Raw genomic sequence first — 19,772 nt, forward strand, 5'->3', positions numbered from 1 at the left:
GAAGATGGTTAACACGCGAAACTTTCAGAATGCAAACGAAGTCAAATCAAAGTCCCAAATTCACGCTTGTCCGAAAGTGAAACTGCCAAAGTCCACTCCAATTCAGCCAAAGACCGTAGCAAACGCCCGCCTAACGAACCCAAAGGGCCTGAATGCGATGATGGAACGTTTAAAACCGTATCGGAATGACGCAATCGGATAGACGTCGTCTCCACAGCGCGAGGGAGCCAGGCTCGATTCGTGCCACGGGAAACATTTCTTTTCTCGAGACGCTGTATTTTTTTTGGAACAGCATCACGACTTAGCTGTGCCTTTGTGAAAACCCATTGTGTAGAGATGGATTTCCTGCAGTGTGTTTTTGCGTAAGTATACATCGCGATCACTGAGGCGCAGAAAGCTTCGCTTTAAAGTATTGACATCGCTGGGGCTCGAACCCGGAGCGTTCGTTCCAAAACCCATGACTCTACTCCTAGGCTACTGAGGCAGAGAAGCGCAGCTTTTTTGGCAGTTGCATAACCGAGCAGAATGAATGTTCCAAGCGAACAATAGATGGTGTTGAGTGCGCACCGGAAATACCTGGCTTGTACCGACGAGGGAATGGAATCTCGCCACTCGGAACGCAAAGTTTGAAGGAGCACTTCGCTTTGTTAAAAGGGTGACTCACCTGTCAACTACTTCATGGCCCACGGACTTAAAAACCACCGTACACCAACACAACAAGCTTCACAGTTACATATCGATGTTCACAGTGGCCTAGTTTTCTTATTCGAGATATATGTCATTTCTGTAATGAAATAAGAAATAAAATAAAATTCTTGTTGCTTGACAATTAGCGCCATCTAGTGGAAACTGGATAAGCCAAAATGAGTTTCTTGATTATTTTTTGTCTGAGTAGAGAAGTGAAATATTTCTAAAACAAGCAAAGTAGGCTGTTGGGAACATTTTTATGAATCCGTAAAACCTTTCCAAGCGGCACACGGTGCTTTTTAAGCCCGTGAGTCATGAATTCGTAATTCCCATAGGAATATGATCGGATGAGTACCCCTTAAATTGGGCATTAAAGCTCTCGCATTCCCAACTCATAATTACAGGCTTCCTCAGCTATGTGTTCTAGTAGTTCGGGCGTATGTGCCCGGGTTACGGGCACATATCCCCGATGATGACCACGATGATGACAAGGATTGGCTCTATAGCGGAAATGATGATCTTACACACGATTTTGTCGGTTGTTCTCAAGCTGGTCGTTCCCGACTCTTCCTTACTGCTTCAATATTTTCTACTCGCAATAAAGGTACCACGAGTTTGGACGTGTTCCGGAATAGCACCCCCAGAGGAGAGTCCCGAGTGGCCCGGTAGAAGTTGCGAAGATGCCGCCGGTACGGACGAAAGAAGCGTCACTAACTGCGCGGTATAAATTAACGTGCTCCTCACGTGCGGTGGAGGCTGTTTTGCGGCGCTCTTTGCGATAACATGTTCCATTCACGCAAAACCTCAGAGACGTCACCAGTGAGCAACAGTAGCACTGACGTCAGTGAAATATCGCAGTGATCATTTCCACGCCGGACGCGAGGAAAAAAAGATGCCTTTCGTCTTTTTTATTGAAGGGGGGACCAATGCACCAGCACGAGATGACAGCGCGCCGCGATTTTATGGAGATTTTTTTTAATTCAGCAAAGCTGTTTATGGCTTCGGTTTCGCGGCTTTTTCATGTGAGTGAGCAAAAACGCACATGGCCGCGCGATTACATGAACATAACGTGAAATCATTAGCTTCGGCAACCCGCCGCGGTGGCTGTGGCTAATGGCGTTGCGCTTCCGAGCTCAAGGACAAGGGTTCGATTCCCGGCTACGGCGACCGCTTTTCTGATGGGGCGATTTCGGCGTTTGAGATGTTTGAGATTTCGGCGCACGTTAAAGATCCCCAGGTTGTCAAAATTAATCCTGAGCCCTCCACTACGGCGCGCTTCATCGCCCGTGTAGCGTCAGCGCGTTAACCCCCCCCCCCCCCCCCCCATCAAATCAATTTAGCTTTGGAATTTCCTTGCAGGTTCTTTCAGCCTCCTCCGTCATAAATTGACATACATTATCACTGTTGTTAGCACAAATTCTTATCATATTCTCCAATGGGGGATCACTTCAACCATGATTGATTGCAGTGACGCGGACAGGATGAACAGCCGGCATGCTTCCTATATCAGCCAACGCTGTAATACATTCAAATTTGGAGCTAGACGGACCGAGGCTCTTCTTTTGATTTGCCAGGAGGACCACATATGCTTCGTAAGAAATGATATTAAACAGATTTCTTAAGGGTGTACGCGACGTGTGGAAGGGCTTTGTGTTTTTATCTCTTCCATTCAGGCTACCGAGGTCCCTGGGGAGAGGTTTCTCGTCATGTGGCCAACGTATTTGTCTGTAACAGTGAGCCCAACTTCAGAGCTCACAGTTATACCATCTCTACGTCAGCTGGCTGTATCTCAAAAATGCGGCCGCAACACGCCAAACATGTGCTGGTATGGGAAGGGGTCAGAGTTGTCCCGTGATCACTACGGTTAAGTCACATAACGCCACGGCAGCGGCAGTATACGAAAAGCTTCGTGCTAGCTCTACGGCAAAGACCGAGACTTCGGTAGAGATCTTGCCTTTAAAGTCTCCAGTGAGATATATTCAGCATAAAAATGTTTGTTTCACTGATCCGCTGAGTTCTCAGCCGTCGTGGCAACGCGTATCCTCGCTGTAGTTACGGTTCAGTTGGCTCTCGTTAGAGGCACTCAAAACCTGCACTCTTCGATGGGACGTGGCCTCCGTCGTATTTGAAAGTCACCTCTGATTTCGAACGAGTGAGGTGCATGCAACAGAAGCCCTTAGCTTCTTAGCTACCACTACCCGCGCCACTGCTACGGACTTAGCACCCAACAGCCGCTACAGCACACAGCGTTTGCAAACGTGCGACTTATACAGATTACGTTATGCATTTACAGTAGTTCGCAACACCTTGAGTCTGGTGACACCACGCGCGAGCCCACGTTCGACAGCGGCCTTTTGCGAAGCGTTAAACCCTGCAAACAAGCTGTTCAAATGTGTCTTTTTGTTTTTGATTTCTGACTCTAGCGTTCACCGAAAGTCTCCGCCTTGGAAGCGGACAGGCGGCAAAGGGAGGTCTGTTGCGAAAGAACACCCGTGCAACGCTGGCAAAACAGTGCGGTGCGTGACTGGGACGCGTGAAGGTCGAGCCGCGTGTCCTGCGGCTGGGGAGAGCAACCACAGCTGCGCACGCACGCTTCCGATTGAGCCCCGACATTCAGGACGCGGATGGGAGGCCTTCTCGGCCGTCGTGGCTGCTGCTATTTTTAGCCCCGCACATCCAACACCAGAGTGTGAAGTTGGGCTTGTTGGTGAAGCACTATTACAGGCGCAGAACAACAACAAAAAATGGACACAGGACAAGAAGAGACGAAGATGAGCGCGAAGGCTTGCTCTCGTGCGGAGTAACTTAGGACCACGCAATGTCCGTCTGCGTCCGCGCGCATAGCACTTACAATCGCGAAAAGTTACACAGGCACCGGCAGGATTCGAGCCTGTGTCTGGTAGCCCAAAAGGAGTTAGTGTTAGTCGGCTTACCCATTGGGCTACGACCGTGAGTTAGTATCCGAGAGTCAAACGGCTTACTCCCTCACCTGTAACGGTGCGGAGTACCTTAGGACCTCCCAATGTCCGCCCGCGTCCATCCGTGCGCACACCACCATCAAGCGAAAACCGATTTGAGCCGTGAGTTGCAGTTTCATTTAGGGAATAATCAAGGGGCAACTCACGGCTCAAATAGAATGACGGCCGGGGCACAAATCGGCTGTCACTGGATGTTGGATGTCATTTCGAGTCCCCGTACTCCGCACCCTCGCCATCATCCACGGAGTGAAAATGCTGCCATTTTTTTGTCCTGTGTTCATGTTTTGCACTGCGTCTATAAGAATTCAACACTGCGCAGAAAGCCTGAAGCAGCGTGGCGTCGGAAGTAAAACCACTAAAACTCGGAACTAAATCCCTAGAACCGTTATGGAAGACAGTGCCACGCTGGAGGACCGAACAGAACAACTGCCTTTAACAGGAAAATGGTGGGGACCTCCTCCTGCGCAGGTAGATTGGCGATGTATATCTTGAGATTCGAAAGAAAGCGACGTTTAGAGCTCACGGCTGGAAGGCTGCAAGACTCCGGTATCTCGAGCCATGGCAGCGGCCATCTATCACAGTTACCTGGACTGAGGTACTGCGCCCAAAGGAGAATAGTCGCCCTATCATTACAACGTCTGCTCAATAAATTCGTTGCTCGTTCGAGCATGTCAATGTACCGACGCTCTGAAAAGTGGGCCAGGTGGCGAATGGCAGGAATGAGAACAATAACAAAATTACCAGTGGCTTAGTTCGGCTATGCCAGGATATACGTAGCGTGAGTTAAGGTTCAGCTGGTTATTCTCAGCTTTCCTGGTTATCTAGGATTAGCTTGATTATCATGCTTACTGCCGCTTCAATGATACACACACGGTATACGCATTATTCAACACATGTATATTTATCAAGCGGCTCCGGCGCAGCGTCACCAATCGCCCCAAAGCTAAGCTGGTTCCACAGGCGCACGCCGGTGTTGCTGCGACGCACGAGCCATCGGTTGCACACCCGGCCACCCCTCGCATGATCATCAAGTGGACCGGGCTGCCACGTGCGGAACGGAGGTCGGCGAGGACGCTGGGCGCGTGGGGTGTGTGAGAGACGCCGGGCAGCGAGCAACGTTCTGTGCGCCGTGTGACGTCACTGTTCCTCGCGCATGCGCCGCACGGCTCTCCAGTAGCCACTCGAAACTGCTCAACCTCGGCCAGTGTAGCTCACGCTACAAAATGAAACCACACGGATCTTCAGTGGAAGTAGAAAGAACAACATTGGTGACGCGACATGACCCCAGGGGTGACAAGACACCACGCAAGCATATACTATGCGTTGCTTATGCGTACAGATACTGCGTGCAGAGGCGTAACAACTGAGCTACGTGGCTCAAGGGGATAGTAGAACCAGCGAAAAATGATGGGTGTAGAGAAGCTGTAGAGATTGGCAACCTCTGGTGATCGGTCACAAAAGGGAAAGAAACTGACGGGTAATTTTACAATTGTATAATCCTTCCTATTGCTTTATTTCAGAAATGGTAAAGCTCGAAATGAGCACTGTGGATAGCAGGGTGAACTGCTCCGGACGTCGCATTTCGTTTCCTTCACGACACAGCAGTGGCGCTTCCGGCAAGCACCTAGCGCCATTTCCTGGTTCCCCTTCTACACTAACGACCTTCCGCCCGTCTTTTCACCAACAGCTCAAAACGATTCGCCGCTTGACCTCTGTGGCTTTCAAGCAGAGTTCGTGGTTCTAACGGGGTTCTATCCCAGGCAATCCTAAATAATTTAAAGCAAAACCTTTCTTAGTGGGACCCAGGGCGTTTTATTAAAAAAGTAACGTGTTTCCCCATAGACGGTTGGTCCACCGAAAGCTCTGATAAGATATCTCGATACACGGCGCATGCGCAAAACCGGGCTGACACTCTGTAAAAACGGTCACTTGAACATCTCGAAAAAGGGAAGGTTCTAGATACGATAATAAACACATCGATCATGACTTGAAGGAGCCGAATAGTCTACCATTTTTCACAGACCATGTATCGGTATACATTTAGATCGTTCGTAGATGCGTTTACGTAGTGCGCGAGAAATAGTCGCATGGGTTTCCTCTTCGTTTGCGAATAGTGTCTTTGAAGGATTGACGATCGACTGGACGCCCTTTCAGCGAAGGTTGGGCGCACTTTTAGCTTTCACGCTTCTCTCAACTTTCTTCAATAAGGGATAGTAAATGTTCTGGTACTGCACTGCTGACGGGCGGTGTGTTCATCGGGACCGTCTACCAAACGCCAACCTACGGCAGTGGCGCTGACAACAACAACGGTACTTTATCGCCTTCATGAATCATCGCCATCGTTTGAACGATGGTGTGTCGCCACGTGCGTTTCATCTACAACTTCGAGTGGTCATGTGTCCCAAAAACTCGAAATGCATGGCCCAAGGACGCTAGTTCGATTCCCGGCCGCAGCGGCAGCTTTTCTGATGGAGAGAGAGAGAGGATAAACATCTTTAATTTGGAGCTTAATGGTGCAGGATGGTGAAAGCACCACCGGTGGGGGGCGTCCGCTAGTCCGGGATGCCCTGGTCCTTTCTGGCTGCTCGTGCCCTCTCTATCAGCATGCGCTGGGTCGAGACGTCCGAGCTGGACAGCCGGTCCACCCACTGCTCGTACGTGGGACGGGGATTGGGTGTGAGGGATGGGGATTGTTGGCACTCCAAGACCAGATGGTAAAGGGTGCCTGGCTGGGGGCAAAAGTGGCAGGTACTATAATACTGGGTAGGGTAGATATGGTGGAGGAGGGTACAGTGCGGGTAGGAGTTGGTCTGTAGCCGGCGGAGTGTGGTCGCTTCGGCTCTGAAAGGTGGGAGGTGGGTGAAGGCGAAAAGCAAAAACGCCCAGGTGTACGAGATTTCGGCCCATGTTAAAGATCCCCAGGTGGTCTAAATTATTCCGGAGCTCCCAACTACGGCGCGCCTCATCGCCTGCGGTGCGTCGGTGCGTTAAACTCTACAATCAATCAATCAATCAATCAATCAATCAATCAATCAATCAATCAATCAATCAATCAATCAATCAATCAATCAATCAATCAATCAATCAATCAATCAATCAATCAATCAATCAATCAATCAATCAATCAATCAATCAATCAATCAATCAATCAATCAATCAATCAATCAATCAATCAATCAATCAATCAATCAATCAATCAATCAATCAATCAATCAATCAATCAATCAATCAATCAATCAATCAATCAATCAATCAATCAATCAATCAATCAATCAATCAATCAATCAATCAATCAATCAATCAATCAATCAATCAATCAATCAATCAATCAATCAATCAATCAATCAATCAATCAATCAATCAATCAATCAATCAATCAATCAATCAATCAATCAATCAATCAATCAATCAATCAATCAATCAATCAATCAATCAATCAATCAATCAATCAATCAATCAATCAATCAATCAATCAATCAATCAATCAATCAATCAATCAATCAATCAATCAATCAATCAATCAATCAATCAATCAATTTACACTTTCAGGCCACAGGGGACGTTACATGTCTGAAGATCAGGTGCATTAATTAGATCGAAAAATGCGGTCATATTCGACCACCTCAGCCTTAAGGCTGCGTGCACAGAAATCACGTTTAGGTTAGGTTAGTCGAGAGGAGTTAACGACTTATTCGTACTTATAAACAAAGCTATTTAGTGCGTACTGGGGCGTATGATATCGACGCAGTTACACATGGTGTTTTTTTTTCTTATACAGGCAAGCGTGACATTCTTGTTTCAAAGTATGAGGCGCCACGCTAAAACGCAGAAAAAATGTTTTAAAATTTTGGTTGCTTAAACATGCTTCCCATTAGAAAAACAAAAAAAGGTGGTGGTGCGCAACTTTCTACTAAATCCAGCTTGGCAACTCTTCTTCGGAGGGATCCTGAAAACTTTGACGATGAAGGGGGAACGATTAGTGACCTAGACAGTAAGCGAGCTAATCTTTTTTAAAAAAAGAAAAAAAAAAACCCCACGCGATACCTCCAGTGCAAAACAAAACAAAGAAAAATAGAAAAAAGCGAAGAGATAGAAGGAAGGGGAACGTGGTTTCAGCTGTAACTCACCATTCGCATTTACACAGTCTTTCTGCTCGATAACTTTGCCGGAACAGAGATTATCTTTGCCTTGAGCATGTTGGTGGCGAAAATTGCCGTAGCTTGCCCCCAACCGCGCGCATTAGCGACGCAACAGAAATGACGTCCGGCATAGAAATATATTTCGTTAGCGACATGGTTTGGTGCATCCAATTACACACGCAATAACATGTGTATCATCAACGACCAGTTTCGAGGCGCGTGTACAATTCTTCCTGTTTACTTAGAGGTCACTTTTCCAACATGATACCGTACTCCCCACTTTTCTCCAAACACGGGGTCACTGACCTTTCATCTTGTAAAGAAATATATGCATGCATTCCTTGTGAAATACAAAAAGCGATAATTGGGGGGTACATTTAATTGGACTACTACAAATTTATGCAAGTAGACTGGGAGTTCCAGTTTCTTAGTTTTTTCTTTTAGTCACGTGGGCTCATGCTTGAAGCAGGTAGCACGCTGTTCGTGATTATGAGGCAGTATCTGGCTCGTTCTTCAAACCGCGCTCGCTTACTCGCACCAGATGTGATGTCTTTTTTCCCCCCATTGATGGTGCCTCTTTTTCCGCATTTGCGCATGCCACGGCGCACCTCACCATACGTAACAGTGTAAAGAAAAATACCGGCGAGGAATCCTGAATGCCTTGGGCAGATAACGTGAAGCGAACTGAGACAGGACCGAATTGAAATTTAGATGGAATGGCGTTAACAATTATGAAGCTCACACTGAACTTTCAAACGCGTCGTCTTTTCGTAGGATTCGTAATAAAAAGAGCGCAACAATATGAACGATCTAGAACACAACCCAAAGTTAGTGTATCAATTAAGCGTTTCTGTTCGGTCAAATAATTCCTGTTGGTCGTTCTGTTAATATAAATATATCGTGTCAGTGCTGCTGCCGGTAAAAGCCCCACGTAGGACAAGTTCAGCGCTGGTGATCGGCTTTTCACCGGAAGCCAGTGAGCAAGCAATGACCGCTGTTAACGGGATCTATGGGCGCATCATTACGCTAGCGAGAGCTTCCGGAAATCCTGGCTGACTGTGCACCGCCGCTCGAACGAATTCGGTTGAAAAAAAGAGAACCCTCGGTTAGACCGAGGCGCAGCATCCGCGCGGAAGTTTTTCCGCCAGGCAGAGAGAGAGAGAGAGGCCGGCGGGAGGGCAAATTCCGGACGCTCTGACTAATGGGGCAACGGATAGCGTCGCACGACAGCCCGGCCGATAATGAGCTGCGTTTTGCCGCGCGGCAACCACGCGGCCGATATGCGCCGTGTCGGAGACGGCCAACGAACGAAGACAAGGGCACGCATGGGTACAATGTGCAACGAAAAGAAATAGTCAACGGCGCTTTATTCCAGTTCAGAGCCCCGGGTCGTGTCTTGAGGCCCCCCCGTGGTCCCCACAAAGCGTCACGTGATTCTTGTCGCCCGCAAGTTCACTCAATCCGACCAGCGGGAAGCCGCCGCACACACAAAATGACGGAGGGGGGCGAAGGGTCCTGAGATTGGCACTTGACAAAATACGCGAAAGAAGAAGAAATAGAGGAAGAAACACGCGGCTTGGCCGCTCTAACAGGTAGGTGTCCGAGAGTATTAACGGTATAAGTTGTCGGTGACGATGGCGCGATGAGAACGCGAGGGTCTTCAGGCGCGAGCGATGGCCGATGCGTGCGCGGTCCGAGACCGGGCGGTCTGCGCTCCCCCCGGCGCGGCCACCTTGTCCCTCCGGTGAACCTTGAGGTGCTTGGCCAGGTGGTCGGAGCGGGAGAAGCGCTTGTCGCAGATCTGGCAGCGGTACGGCTTGATGCCCGAGTGCGAGCGCTTGTGGCGAGCCAGCTCGTCCGAGCGCGAAAACCGCCAGCCGCAGCCGGGCCACTGGCACGCGAACGGCTTCTCCCCCGTGTGCCGGCGCAGGTGCGCCTTCAGGTGCGAACTCTTGGAGTACACCTTGCTGCAACCTGGGTACGAACAGCAAAACAACTTCTCTTCCTCAGCGGCAACGGGACTCGGCTGCTGCGGCGCCCGTCCTCCGCCATGCCGTCGCGTTGCGGCCGGCTGGTTGTCCAGAAGCACACTCGCCTTGGGCTTGCGGCCCCCGGCCCGTTGTCGCGGCTGCAACCAGCTCTGGTTCGGCGGTCTTCCTCGGGTAAGCGGTGGAGGCGGCGGCGCGGGCAGAACCGGCGCGGGACTAGGCAGAGAACCGCAAAAGGATTCACCTTCACTGAAACTGGACATGAGTGTCTTCAGTCCCACGCCGAGCACGACGAAGTCGTCGAGGCCGTCGGTGGCCAGCTCGTCGCACCAGTCCACCTCGAGGAAGCCGTCGGGAGTCGGCGAAGAGGACGTGGCCGAAGCGGCGTCTTCGTAACCCGAGTCCGGGCTGAAGTCGGCGGGCTTCTGGAGGTCGCGGCCGCAGTCTTCGGCGGGCCACGCGCTGCAGCAGACTCCCTGGCCGCTACCGGAGGGTTCGGAGAACGGGTAGCAGGGCTCGGTGAAGATGCCGAACTCGGGCAGCTGCATGACCATGTCGGCGTAGCTGCCGGCGGCCGTCGCGCTGCTGTCGTCGTCGTGGCCGAGGCTGCCGCTGTCGCTGGAGAAGAGCGAGTCCAGGTCCGTGCCCAGGGCGTCCAGGGACAGGTCTTCGAAGGAGAAGGCGCCGGCAGCGACCGTCGAGAGGCCGCCGTCCATCGCTAACTCGGCGGCGGCAGGCATTGGGAAACGACGGCACTGTTCAGTCACTCGCTAAACACATCCCTTTCGCAGGAGCGACGAACGACTTGGGGCAGCGCGCTCTCGCTTCCGCCAGCGGCGTGTTGTCTGCGCTCTCCGTAACGACGGCCGGTTGGCACAGCCTCTGGCGTTTCCCGAGCGATGTCTACTCTTCTCCCCCGCGTCGCGCGGCACGTCACGTAGATGAGAACACTCTCCCCGACTTCATTGGCGGCCGCGCGGGCACGTGATGGAAGCGATACGTTTCGAAGCACCGCCTTTCCGGTTTCGAAGCACGTGCCGACTACGATGTGCGTTTGCGCACTTGGCTCACTCCGGACTGAATGAAGCTCGGCGGTGAGCGTGTACTGCGAATCCCGCGACGATAGTGCGCGCGCGATACTAGCGGTATTGCTCGCCTCAGCGATCGCCCTCACCGGAGCTGATAGGGCGTCGAATGTCGTCGATACGTAATATCTTCATTGTTCTGGGCCCGGCTCTTACCGCTGCCTTCGCCGTTTCTTTGTTATTCGCTTGTTTCGTACAATGGTATGCGCTGTCCGTGGTCTACGGCGGTTATGAAAGGCAAGTTTCACCGGTTTACTGTTTTTTTTTTTTGACAAATCGGCAGGGTGCCTCGACCAAGCTATTCCGTAAACGTGTTGGAGAGAACGGAGATGAACACGTGAGCCTAGAACTGGCCGGGTCGATTAAAATTCTGCGGCAGTAAGACACAACGGCATCATCCGTAAATACCTGAGGTAGGCAGTGCTAGGCCCATGAAAAACGGACAACTGTCAAAGAAATAATAGAAAAGTTACGTTTAAAACACCCGCGCCGAATTTTTGAGTACCATGCGCCAGGACAGTATCTGGCCTTCGTTGAGGCTGCGGAGGATAGTTCCGAAATCTGACCCCTCTGGTCATTTGCTCCCTTATTGCCCGTAATGGAGCAAATTTTCTCCCTTATTGACGCAAAGGGATAAAATTTGCTTCCTTATTGCTGGTAAGCTTTTTTTCGTAAATGCCGTCCAGAATGAAATTACAGTGTCAACGGCCCATTTCCCTGAATCCAAGATTGAACTTTTAGTAGCCCGCTAACACTTCGGATGTTCTTTTTAGCACCGCGGACAGTAATACACTGACTAATTAACGCTAAGGTTGTAGCCAACCAACATTACAAAATTAGCGCCCCCTTCTCTGCGAAAAGCAGCTGTAAAAAACAAAAAGGTGAAACACCGCGGTTTTATTTGCAGCTGTGGCAACATTAAGGACAATCTATTTCACGTTCAGGAGCGCTCGATTGAGCTCTGTGATAAACCCTCGGTTTTTGCTGAAAAAAATAACAAGTCTGGATGCTTCCTGCGTGCGCATATCAGTTCGCAGACTGTAACCGACTATGCGCATATACGCGGGGCACAGGGATTCGCTGCGGCGTAAAGTGCACCTCGTCTCGTATTTCCTTATGGCCGGCGGCCTAGACAGTTATGCCTGCAGTCTCACGCAAAACATGACGAAACTCTTTACCGTGTTGGGTCATTAACGGTGTAACAGTATCACAAAATGAAAAAAAAAAAAAAGAAAGCCCTAAACGTCAGTTGTCCTAGCAAGTTGACGCAGCTTCGGGGAGACGCGGGACGTCCTTGGGTTTTACACTTACGCATTTCTCTCTTTCTATTTATTATTTCTGCTTGATCACTGGGCCGGCGCTTTGCTCGTTTTCAAGCCAGATGCCAATCTCGGTCGCGTCGTGTGTACTCTTAAGAATGGGGTCCTGTACTGAGGGCTTCGCCTCGCGAAGAATCTGCTCACAACTCGTCAAAGATAGAGATGTTTATTCCGCCTCCTCAAGAGATAAATCTTTAAAGAAGTCCACGTTGCTGACAATGATAGCGCTTACTTTCACAAGAAGAAACGATAAGTGCGTCCTTTTCATAGAGAAGTATTCTTACCTGGTGGGCCAAAAGATAATTCGTTTGTGCGCGGAAGAATGCAACACAGTTCGCCCGGATGAGGATACAATGGAAAATGTTTGCGTGCTTTGTAGAATAAAACCGTGGTTCAGGGGCGCAGGAAAATGAAAGCGTTCTGTCCTGAACAGAGAAAAGACATTTTCTGATGTAAATTTAAATTGTAATTGCCTGATGACTTAATTAAATTGCTAGTTACTTGCGTCACAAGCTCAGTTTTTCATTTGTAAGCTCATAGGGTCCAAATGTTGAAGAAAACACACAGAAAAGATCTCCGCTAGCGGGAGGGGCGAAGCATGCAGTGTACAAGTGTATTCTTGGCGCCTTGGCGCTTATGCCAACGGAGATGAAACAGTTGGGGGTAGATGTATACAGCTTTATCTGTAAAAGTGCCTTGTCTTTGAAGCACGAAGATCTCTAGCGCGAGGTGTAAACGAGTGTCCCGGTGTTTTAGTACCGTGACTACATGAGACAATGATTACGACGACGACAGGAGACGCCAACAGCCCCAACCCCTAACGGGCTTCACTCCTAATATACTTCCAGAAGTGGTGGTGCCGGGGACAGATGGTTCACACTCACTCAGTAGGACAGTCCAGGAAGAAGGCGTTCAAAGAAGGAAACAACCTTACCGAAGTTTCGTCTGCGTACTCTCCCATCCTCTTCATTCTCCCTTAATTTCCAGTGTGACGCATTCCAGTGACGGAGGATCGGCCAAGGTTTGTCGAGGCAATGTGTCGATAAAGAATGCTTGCGAAAAACTCACAGAAAAAGAGCGATTAACCGGCAAGCACCCGGCCGTAATTCCGATAAGGGGACTGGCTAATCATTCACAGCTCGGTCAATATCCACGCTTGCGTCATTTGCGGCAGACGCACGTTTCGGATAGCAACGAATGAGTTCCTAGGGACTATTAAAAAAAAAAGCTTTCGGAGTTGTCTTACATAAAATAGGAATAAAAAGAAGAAAAGAACGCAAGTTGAGGATGCAGCGATGTAGAAAGGACCTACGATTGAGATGCGCCGCCTTGTAATATATGCACCCACTAACTAAACATTCCTGAGAAATACCAGAAAGTCCTGCACACAGTAAATTGATGTTAATCTATAACCGACCGTCCCAAATTAATCCAAATGCAGGAATGTATGCTTCATGTAAAACCGGACGATTTACCCGCCGCGGTGGCTCAGTGGAAGGCGTTGCGCTGCTGAGCACGAGGACGCGGGTTCGATTCCCGGCCGCGGCGGCCGCTTTTCTGATGAAGGAGAAAAACAAAAACGCCTGTGTGTACGACAATTCGGCGCACGTTAAAAATCCCCAGGTGGTCAAAATTAATCCGGAGCCTTTCACAACGGCGCGCCTCATCGGCTGCGTTGCGTCGGCGCGTTAAACCCTAAAATCAATCAAAAGCGTACGATTTCAGTGCTTCATTTACTACGATAGCAGACCCCCCATTCCCCGTCTCCTCCAACTGATGCATAATGGCAATTCTGATACTTCCAAGCGGTTTCAGATATAAGCACGCTTGAATATGCTGCTAATGGACCGCACAAAAAAAAATCGTTTCCGATCCTCGCGACGACGCATACAGCTACGCGCATGCGCAGCTTAAGACATCAAAGCCGCACGTGTAGTTGCTCCATTTGGAGATTTCACGATAAATGTTGGCTAGTTCCCCATTGTTTTGAATTTCGCGCAGTTTCGCGGGCAGACAGCATCATCACAGCAGAGTTACTAACGAGTGCCGCCGCATGCTCTGCTGTAGAGGGGAGCGGCGCGATCGCGCGCAGAAACCACTGAGCAAAGCGAAAGTGGCATTTGTGCTGCTTGTTTACAATTATCGACGACGACGACGGAGGAGGAAGAAGCGTAAGCATCGCCCGTTCCTTCCCCCTTTCCTCATTTATTTTTGCTTTCCCCGATTTCCGCGCGTGCCGAGAATATGCGTGCCCGGGCAGCCAAACGACCGGCGGCGGGGGGTCACCATTACTTTCTTCTTCCGCGACGAGACGAAACACCTGCGGGCGCCGTGCCAAGAAGAAAAGCCGAAGAAACAACAAACGCTGCCCGCGTGGCGGAGATACTACAGCCTTGCACGCTTGGCCGTGTTCTTGGCGTCGGCGGTGGCAGTTAACGCTGCAGGGTCAAGCGCATTCTTTTTCCCCCTTCAGCTGGTCCCATGCGAGCTGGTTTAAGCGCCTTTGCGCTCACGCAATCTCGGCCGTCTTAACGCTTAATTGGCCCGGGTGCTGGGAGTTCTTACGGAATGGCTCGGTCACCCCTACACACTCGATGCTGATGCAATTAGCGCCCAATCGCGAGTCCGTATGCGTGATCCGGGAAGCTAAACCGGTATCCGTTTTTAAGCTTATCGGAGAAAGCGAGTGGCTCGCTGTTCCTTGCGTGTGTTAGTTAACCCTTCGATGCTCATGTTGCTCGGAGCAACAACTCAAACAATATTTTTTCTCTCGTACTTTGGGGGGGGGGGGGGGGGGTCATGATTGTCGTATTAGAGTGTCCTCGCCACTACTTCAATTGTGCGTATAGTGCTCAGTGGACGTTCACAGTGCAGCGAAAAGACTCATATGAACCATCTTCCCCTACCCTTTTTTTCCCATGCCCCACAACAGGGCCTATTGGCCTCCTCCTAATAAGGTCATCCATTCCATTCCATTCTTGTACTTTTTTTTTTACATTTAACACCACCTGCATGTTGACAGATGAAGGTTCCCAGACCTTCTGAAATTAAAAAAAGAGGACAGCACGTACTTCCGTGTGCTAAAAAAAATCTTGTTTATGCGTGTCATTTCGTATCGAGCCCGGGGGCTCAATGGGCGCGTGACAGGTCAGCGGAATTATGCAATTTTGTTGTTAATACAAGTGATAGCAATAAAAAAAACTTTACGCTATTGCCTTCACTTGAACCCTAAAACATGCTGACCAAGATAACTTTCTTGTTCAACTGATCTATGGGCAGCTAGTGCCCAGTGTTTCCCAGTGTCCAGTGGGTCATTGTGTACGTCCTAATGAGCCATACTTTTTTTTTACTCTACATATTTGTGATGTCGGAAGTTCTTTTAGACCATAAAAACGTTTTCACAATCTTAGGGAAAAAAATTAGTTTTTGGCATCAAGGGTCAAGTTCAAGGGGCTTTCTTTTTCCAGGATTCCTATCACCAGGCGGGTGCCCCCAGCGCCACCACTTTGCTGTTCAATAAAAGTTTATTCCTCCTCCATATGCATCACAGTTGGCAAACACAATAAAGTTTATTCTCTCTTTCCTCCATAAGCCTGCTGGACGGAACCTGTTCGAGCTGCGTTGGTTTTGGAAAGACGTCGACGGCGAAGTAAACGCATATCAGGAAAATGGCGCGCACGATTGCAGCGATTTGTTGCAGTAGTTGAAGCATGGTGACGTTGCTCCTTTGGCAAGCTGTTCCAAACTCTCGGCACTTTCAGGGGACCCTTGAGTCTGCATGTTGCGTTTGCCTTGTGGGGTCACCCGTTGAGAAGACTTACGGGGCCTGTGAGTGACCTTGGAGTTTCCAAACAGCTCCAGAAAAATCGAAATGGTTGCACTTCCCTGCAGTATTCCGTCCCGTATACCTCGCACCTATATAGACAGTCGTGAACCGTACAGGACCGGTACAGGTCCCAGGCATGCCTTGTAGCAGGAACACTGTTAAGGTGGGTTAAGGTAATCGCGCACACTCGTACGGGGGCGCTATGGAACGCAATAACCCTCTAATACGCAGCTGTTACTGTACAAAGAAAGCAAGGCGAATCGCGTCAAGGCCGCGCTTACAGTTGCCGTAACTTTTTATAAAGCTCTGGTAGGGTTTATATAGCTCAGAACGTAAAACTTCCAAGGTTGAGCAACAGCCGAGAAGGAGCACGCAGCTGAAGCAAACCCGGGGGAAATACATTTAGTCGGCATTTATTCTATTAATTTACGTGTATCAATAATTTACTCTATGTTAGGCGTAACAAACAGCCATAAAATGACGGGCAAGATAATATAAACTAACGGCGCAGAATTCGCCGTGAATGACGAACGGCGAAGGTAAACAAAACAATGAGATCATTCTTGGGGAAACTTTTATCTCAAGGAACTCGATAACAATTAACAGGCTGACGAGACGGAAGCCCTGACGCTTGCCACTTAGGTTCGTTGACACAGCGCGCCAGCGCAGACAGTCAGCCTGACACAGTCAGCGCAGCCGAGAGAAGCTCAGACGGTCCGACTGCTCGCACACACCAGGAGCAGATTTCCGTGTTTGTGTTCGCTTAGAAAGCGACCGCCTGGAGCAAAGTCGCGCTGTGCGCGGCTGACGGCTGCATACGGAAAGCCCACATTTTCAGCGTCCCTTTCCGTACCAACAATGGAGCAGGAGCCCGGAAAACAGAATACAGCTTTCATTGTTTAATTTAAAAGTATTAGCCTACTCACTAACCGTATTCATGCACTGAAGTCTGCGTTCTAACAAAAAGTGGTGCAGCTTGGACTGTGCAAGGCAGGAGAAACAGCGGAGCTGACGGTCCATCTCTCTTCGTCGGAGACCACATTTATTTCCGAACGTGCCGCTGAAAGTTCTCCATGACTAGCAGGCCTGGATCGTTTTATCCTCGGGCTTTCACATGCCTCCCAAGTTGACCGCGTTAGCACTCGCTAGAAGCGGCGGCAACCGGATTCGCGAACTCGGCGTCTGTAGCGCGAGCTGTCCTGTTCTCCCTAGCGTCTAAATAAATGCTTTTAGAGTATCGCAACTCTTTTCTCTCATTGTCATGGGCCACCAGGATTTTTATTGGTCGGTCGGCACCACGTGATATTTGTTTACGTAGGGGCGCAGCCATTTTGTTTCGGGGCGCCTCTCCTCTCTCTTTGCTGTGCGGACGCTAGAGAGCGGCCGGTCACACTCTGCCCGTCACAACCAGCGGCGGTTTCGTTGGGAGAGATGGCAACACTGCAAGCCAGGAACAAAATGGCCCCCAGACGCTTCCGCGTGCACGAAGTGACAGTACTCTCAAGCGCAGCTTATTTAGTGACGTAGTTCTCCCCACTTCAGGCGCAAACGCACGTGAACTGGTGAGAATAACACCACGCGAGAGATCGAACGCTGGACAGAGTGTTTTCGAAGGTCGAACTGGACGACGCCGGGTACTCCTCACGTGGTGCACGTTCACGTGTGCGTGCTCGGTAGTTTTGTAGCAAAGCTGTATACGTCTACCCCCCAATGGTTTCATCACCGTGGGCAAAAACGCCAACGCGCCAAGGCCTAAGACGCCAAGTGCATGCCGCATGCTGATCAGGCATACGGCACAGAGCTCAGAATTCGTTTAAGGAAACCACAAAACAAACATGGAAACCGCATTATGGATGGCAAGGCGCCTGTGAAAAATGGGACCATTCACCATGTGCTCTTGCTAAAGATTACGTTTGCAGACTATCTTTGAACGCTAGGACGGAGTCGAGTCACTAAATATAGCAGTTCTTGCCCAAGACGCCGAGCGCGTGCGTCAGGCTAGGCAGGATTTGCCCCATCTTTGAACACACTTCTGCAGCAGAAACGCTGTTACACGCGTCATCTTTGATTCGCATTCGGAACGACGTCAGTCGCGCGCAGCCGCAGAGCAGGGTGGAAAAGCTAAGCCTACCAAAGTTGACCGCATAAAACGCACAAACAACAAAATGGCGGCGCCTATAAACCGTCGCAGTGTAAACAAATGTCACGGACTGAGGACTGACCAAGGATCATGGCGGCGGCACGGGACAATAGGAGGAAAGAGTGCCGATACTCTGTACATCAGCCTAGTGACACCAGCCGAGCGCAAACGACGATAGACGATTACACGAGTAGACATGACTAGATGACTATACCTGTATGGACGACTAGACATGTCACACCCTCCTCTATCACCATTTGTAGTGGTTTACAAACAGCTTAATTTGCTGGACATCCACTGTCGGAGGGCGGTATGGCGACCAATTTTTCATGGTATATTTTTGCGAGCCCCTCACGTGCGCAAGCCCACATATTAGCCTGGATGACGCCGGTCGCTCCTGACGAAACGTACGCTCACGTGAGCTCGGCTGGGCTGAGTTCTTTAGTAACACGGTGGAACTAAAAGCTTAATTATACAGCTCTGCTGTTAGAAGCATAGAAATACTGGAAAACTGAAATTTAGGGTTGACAATGCCAAAGGTGACGTACTAAGGGAAGTCCAAGAAACAGCTGCCAGCGTGTTAGCATCCAAATGGTGCGATAAAACGAAACTATAGGGGCATCTACAATAGCGTGGCCAGTTTTATTGGTGGTGGGTTCGATCAGCGGCCGACTAACGCACGAAGGAGTCCCTGTGACGTCGTAAGGACCTGGAGAGAAAGGAGTCACCATTGCTTTATCTGATTTCCTTAAAATCTAGCTTAGTTGCCTGAAGTTAGCGTTGAAACGGGCATCAGCTGTTGTTTGAAGAATGCCGTCTTTTGAATGAAACGAACTTGTACTTTGTGTTCGTGGCCCCTTCATACCCACTAGAAACGTGCGCGGTTGAAACGAATGCGAACCAAGACTTCAGGATCAGATTTTCAAGATGGGCCCTGACTATTTAAGCTTCACTGCCAAGACGTCAGTGACACGAGCACTTAACCAGACTTCCCTTTTATTTTTTTGGTCTCGTTTTAATTTTTCAATGTTATCTCATTGTAGGGCGAGGCACCGCTTTACGTTCTGCCCACGCATTTGTAATCCTGCTGCCCTCCCCCAAGTTCCAATCCCCACCTTCTGCTCTCTTTCCTGCAACAGCGTCGTGCCCTGCGTGATCACCGGCAAAGAAAACCCGACGCAGAATTGCCAAGGAACTTGGCAGGAGCACGTTCTTAATCGATTTCAGTTCGGCCTTTTGCTAAAGCTATACTTACTTTACGCCGCTGGTAGTCTAGAAATAGATCACGTGGTATCGGCCACAACACTGTGGTACCGCGAAGTGCAGTGCCAGCGGAATGTTTTCACGCGGGATGCCATCCTCTTGACGCGAAAGCTTTCTTATTGGGACCGATGGCGTCATGTCGAAAAACTAAAGCATCTCCCCATAGACCGGTTGGTCGACCGAAAAGCTCTGATAAGATCTCCGGACACACGGCGCGTACGTGAATCCGGGATTCCATTGTGTCAAACCGGTTACTTGAAAATCGCGAAAAATCAGCGCGGTTCCAGATAAGGTAATACCTGCATGGATCATGAAGGAGGAGCAGGATAGGATACCTTTATCTCCTA

At 49.8% G+C, this 19,772-nt stretch overlaps 1 protein-coding gene across 1 annotated transcript; it reads right to left on the reverse strand.

Annotated features, from left to right (window-relative positions):
• Window positions 1-9,134: 9,134 nt before the first annotated feature.
• LOC144153575 (uncharacterized) lies at window positions 9,135-10,866 on the reverse strand. Its single transcript, XM_077685201.1, has one exon. The coding sequence runs from the start codon at window positions 10,530-10,532 to the stop codon at window positions 9,465-9,467; it is 1,068 nt and encodes a 355-aa protein (XP_077541327.1). The 5' UTR covers window positions 10,533-10,866; the 3' UTR covers window positions 9,135-9,464.
• Window positions 10,867-19,772: the final 8,906 nt, after the last annotated feature.

This window comes from Haemaphysalis longicornis, unplaced genomic scaffold, assembly GCF_048455015.1.
Source record: "Haemaphysalis longicornis isolate Haplotype H1 unplaced genomic scaffold, Haemaphysalis longicornis Haplotype H1 scaffold_9, whole genome shotgun sequence".
NCBI classification, from domain to species: domain Eukaryota; kingdom Metazoa; phylum Arthropoda; class Arachnida; order Ixodida; family Ixodidae; genus Haemaphysalis; species Haemaphysalis longicornis.

Excerpts from the sequence above, each read along its gene's own strand:
- LOC144153575 (XM_077685201.1), bottom strand. The coding sequence starts at position 10,532 with ATGCCTGCCGCCGCCGAGTTAGCGATGGACGGCGGCCTCTCGACGGTC.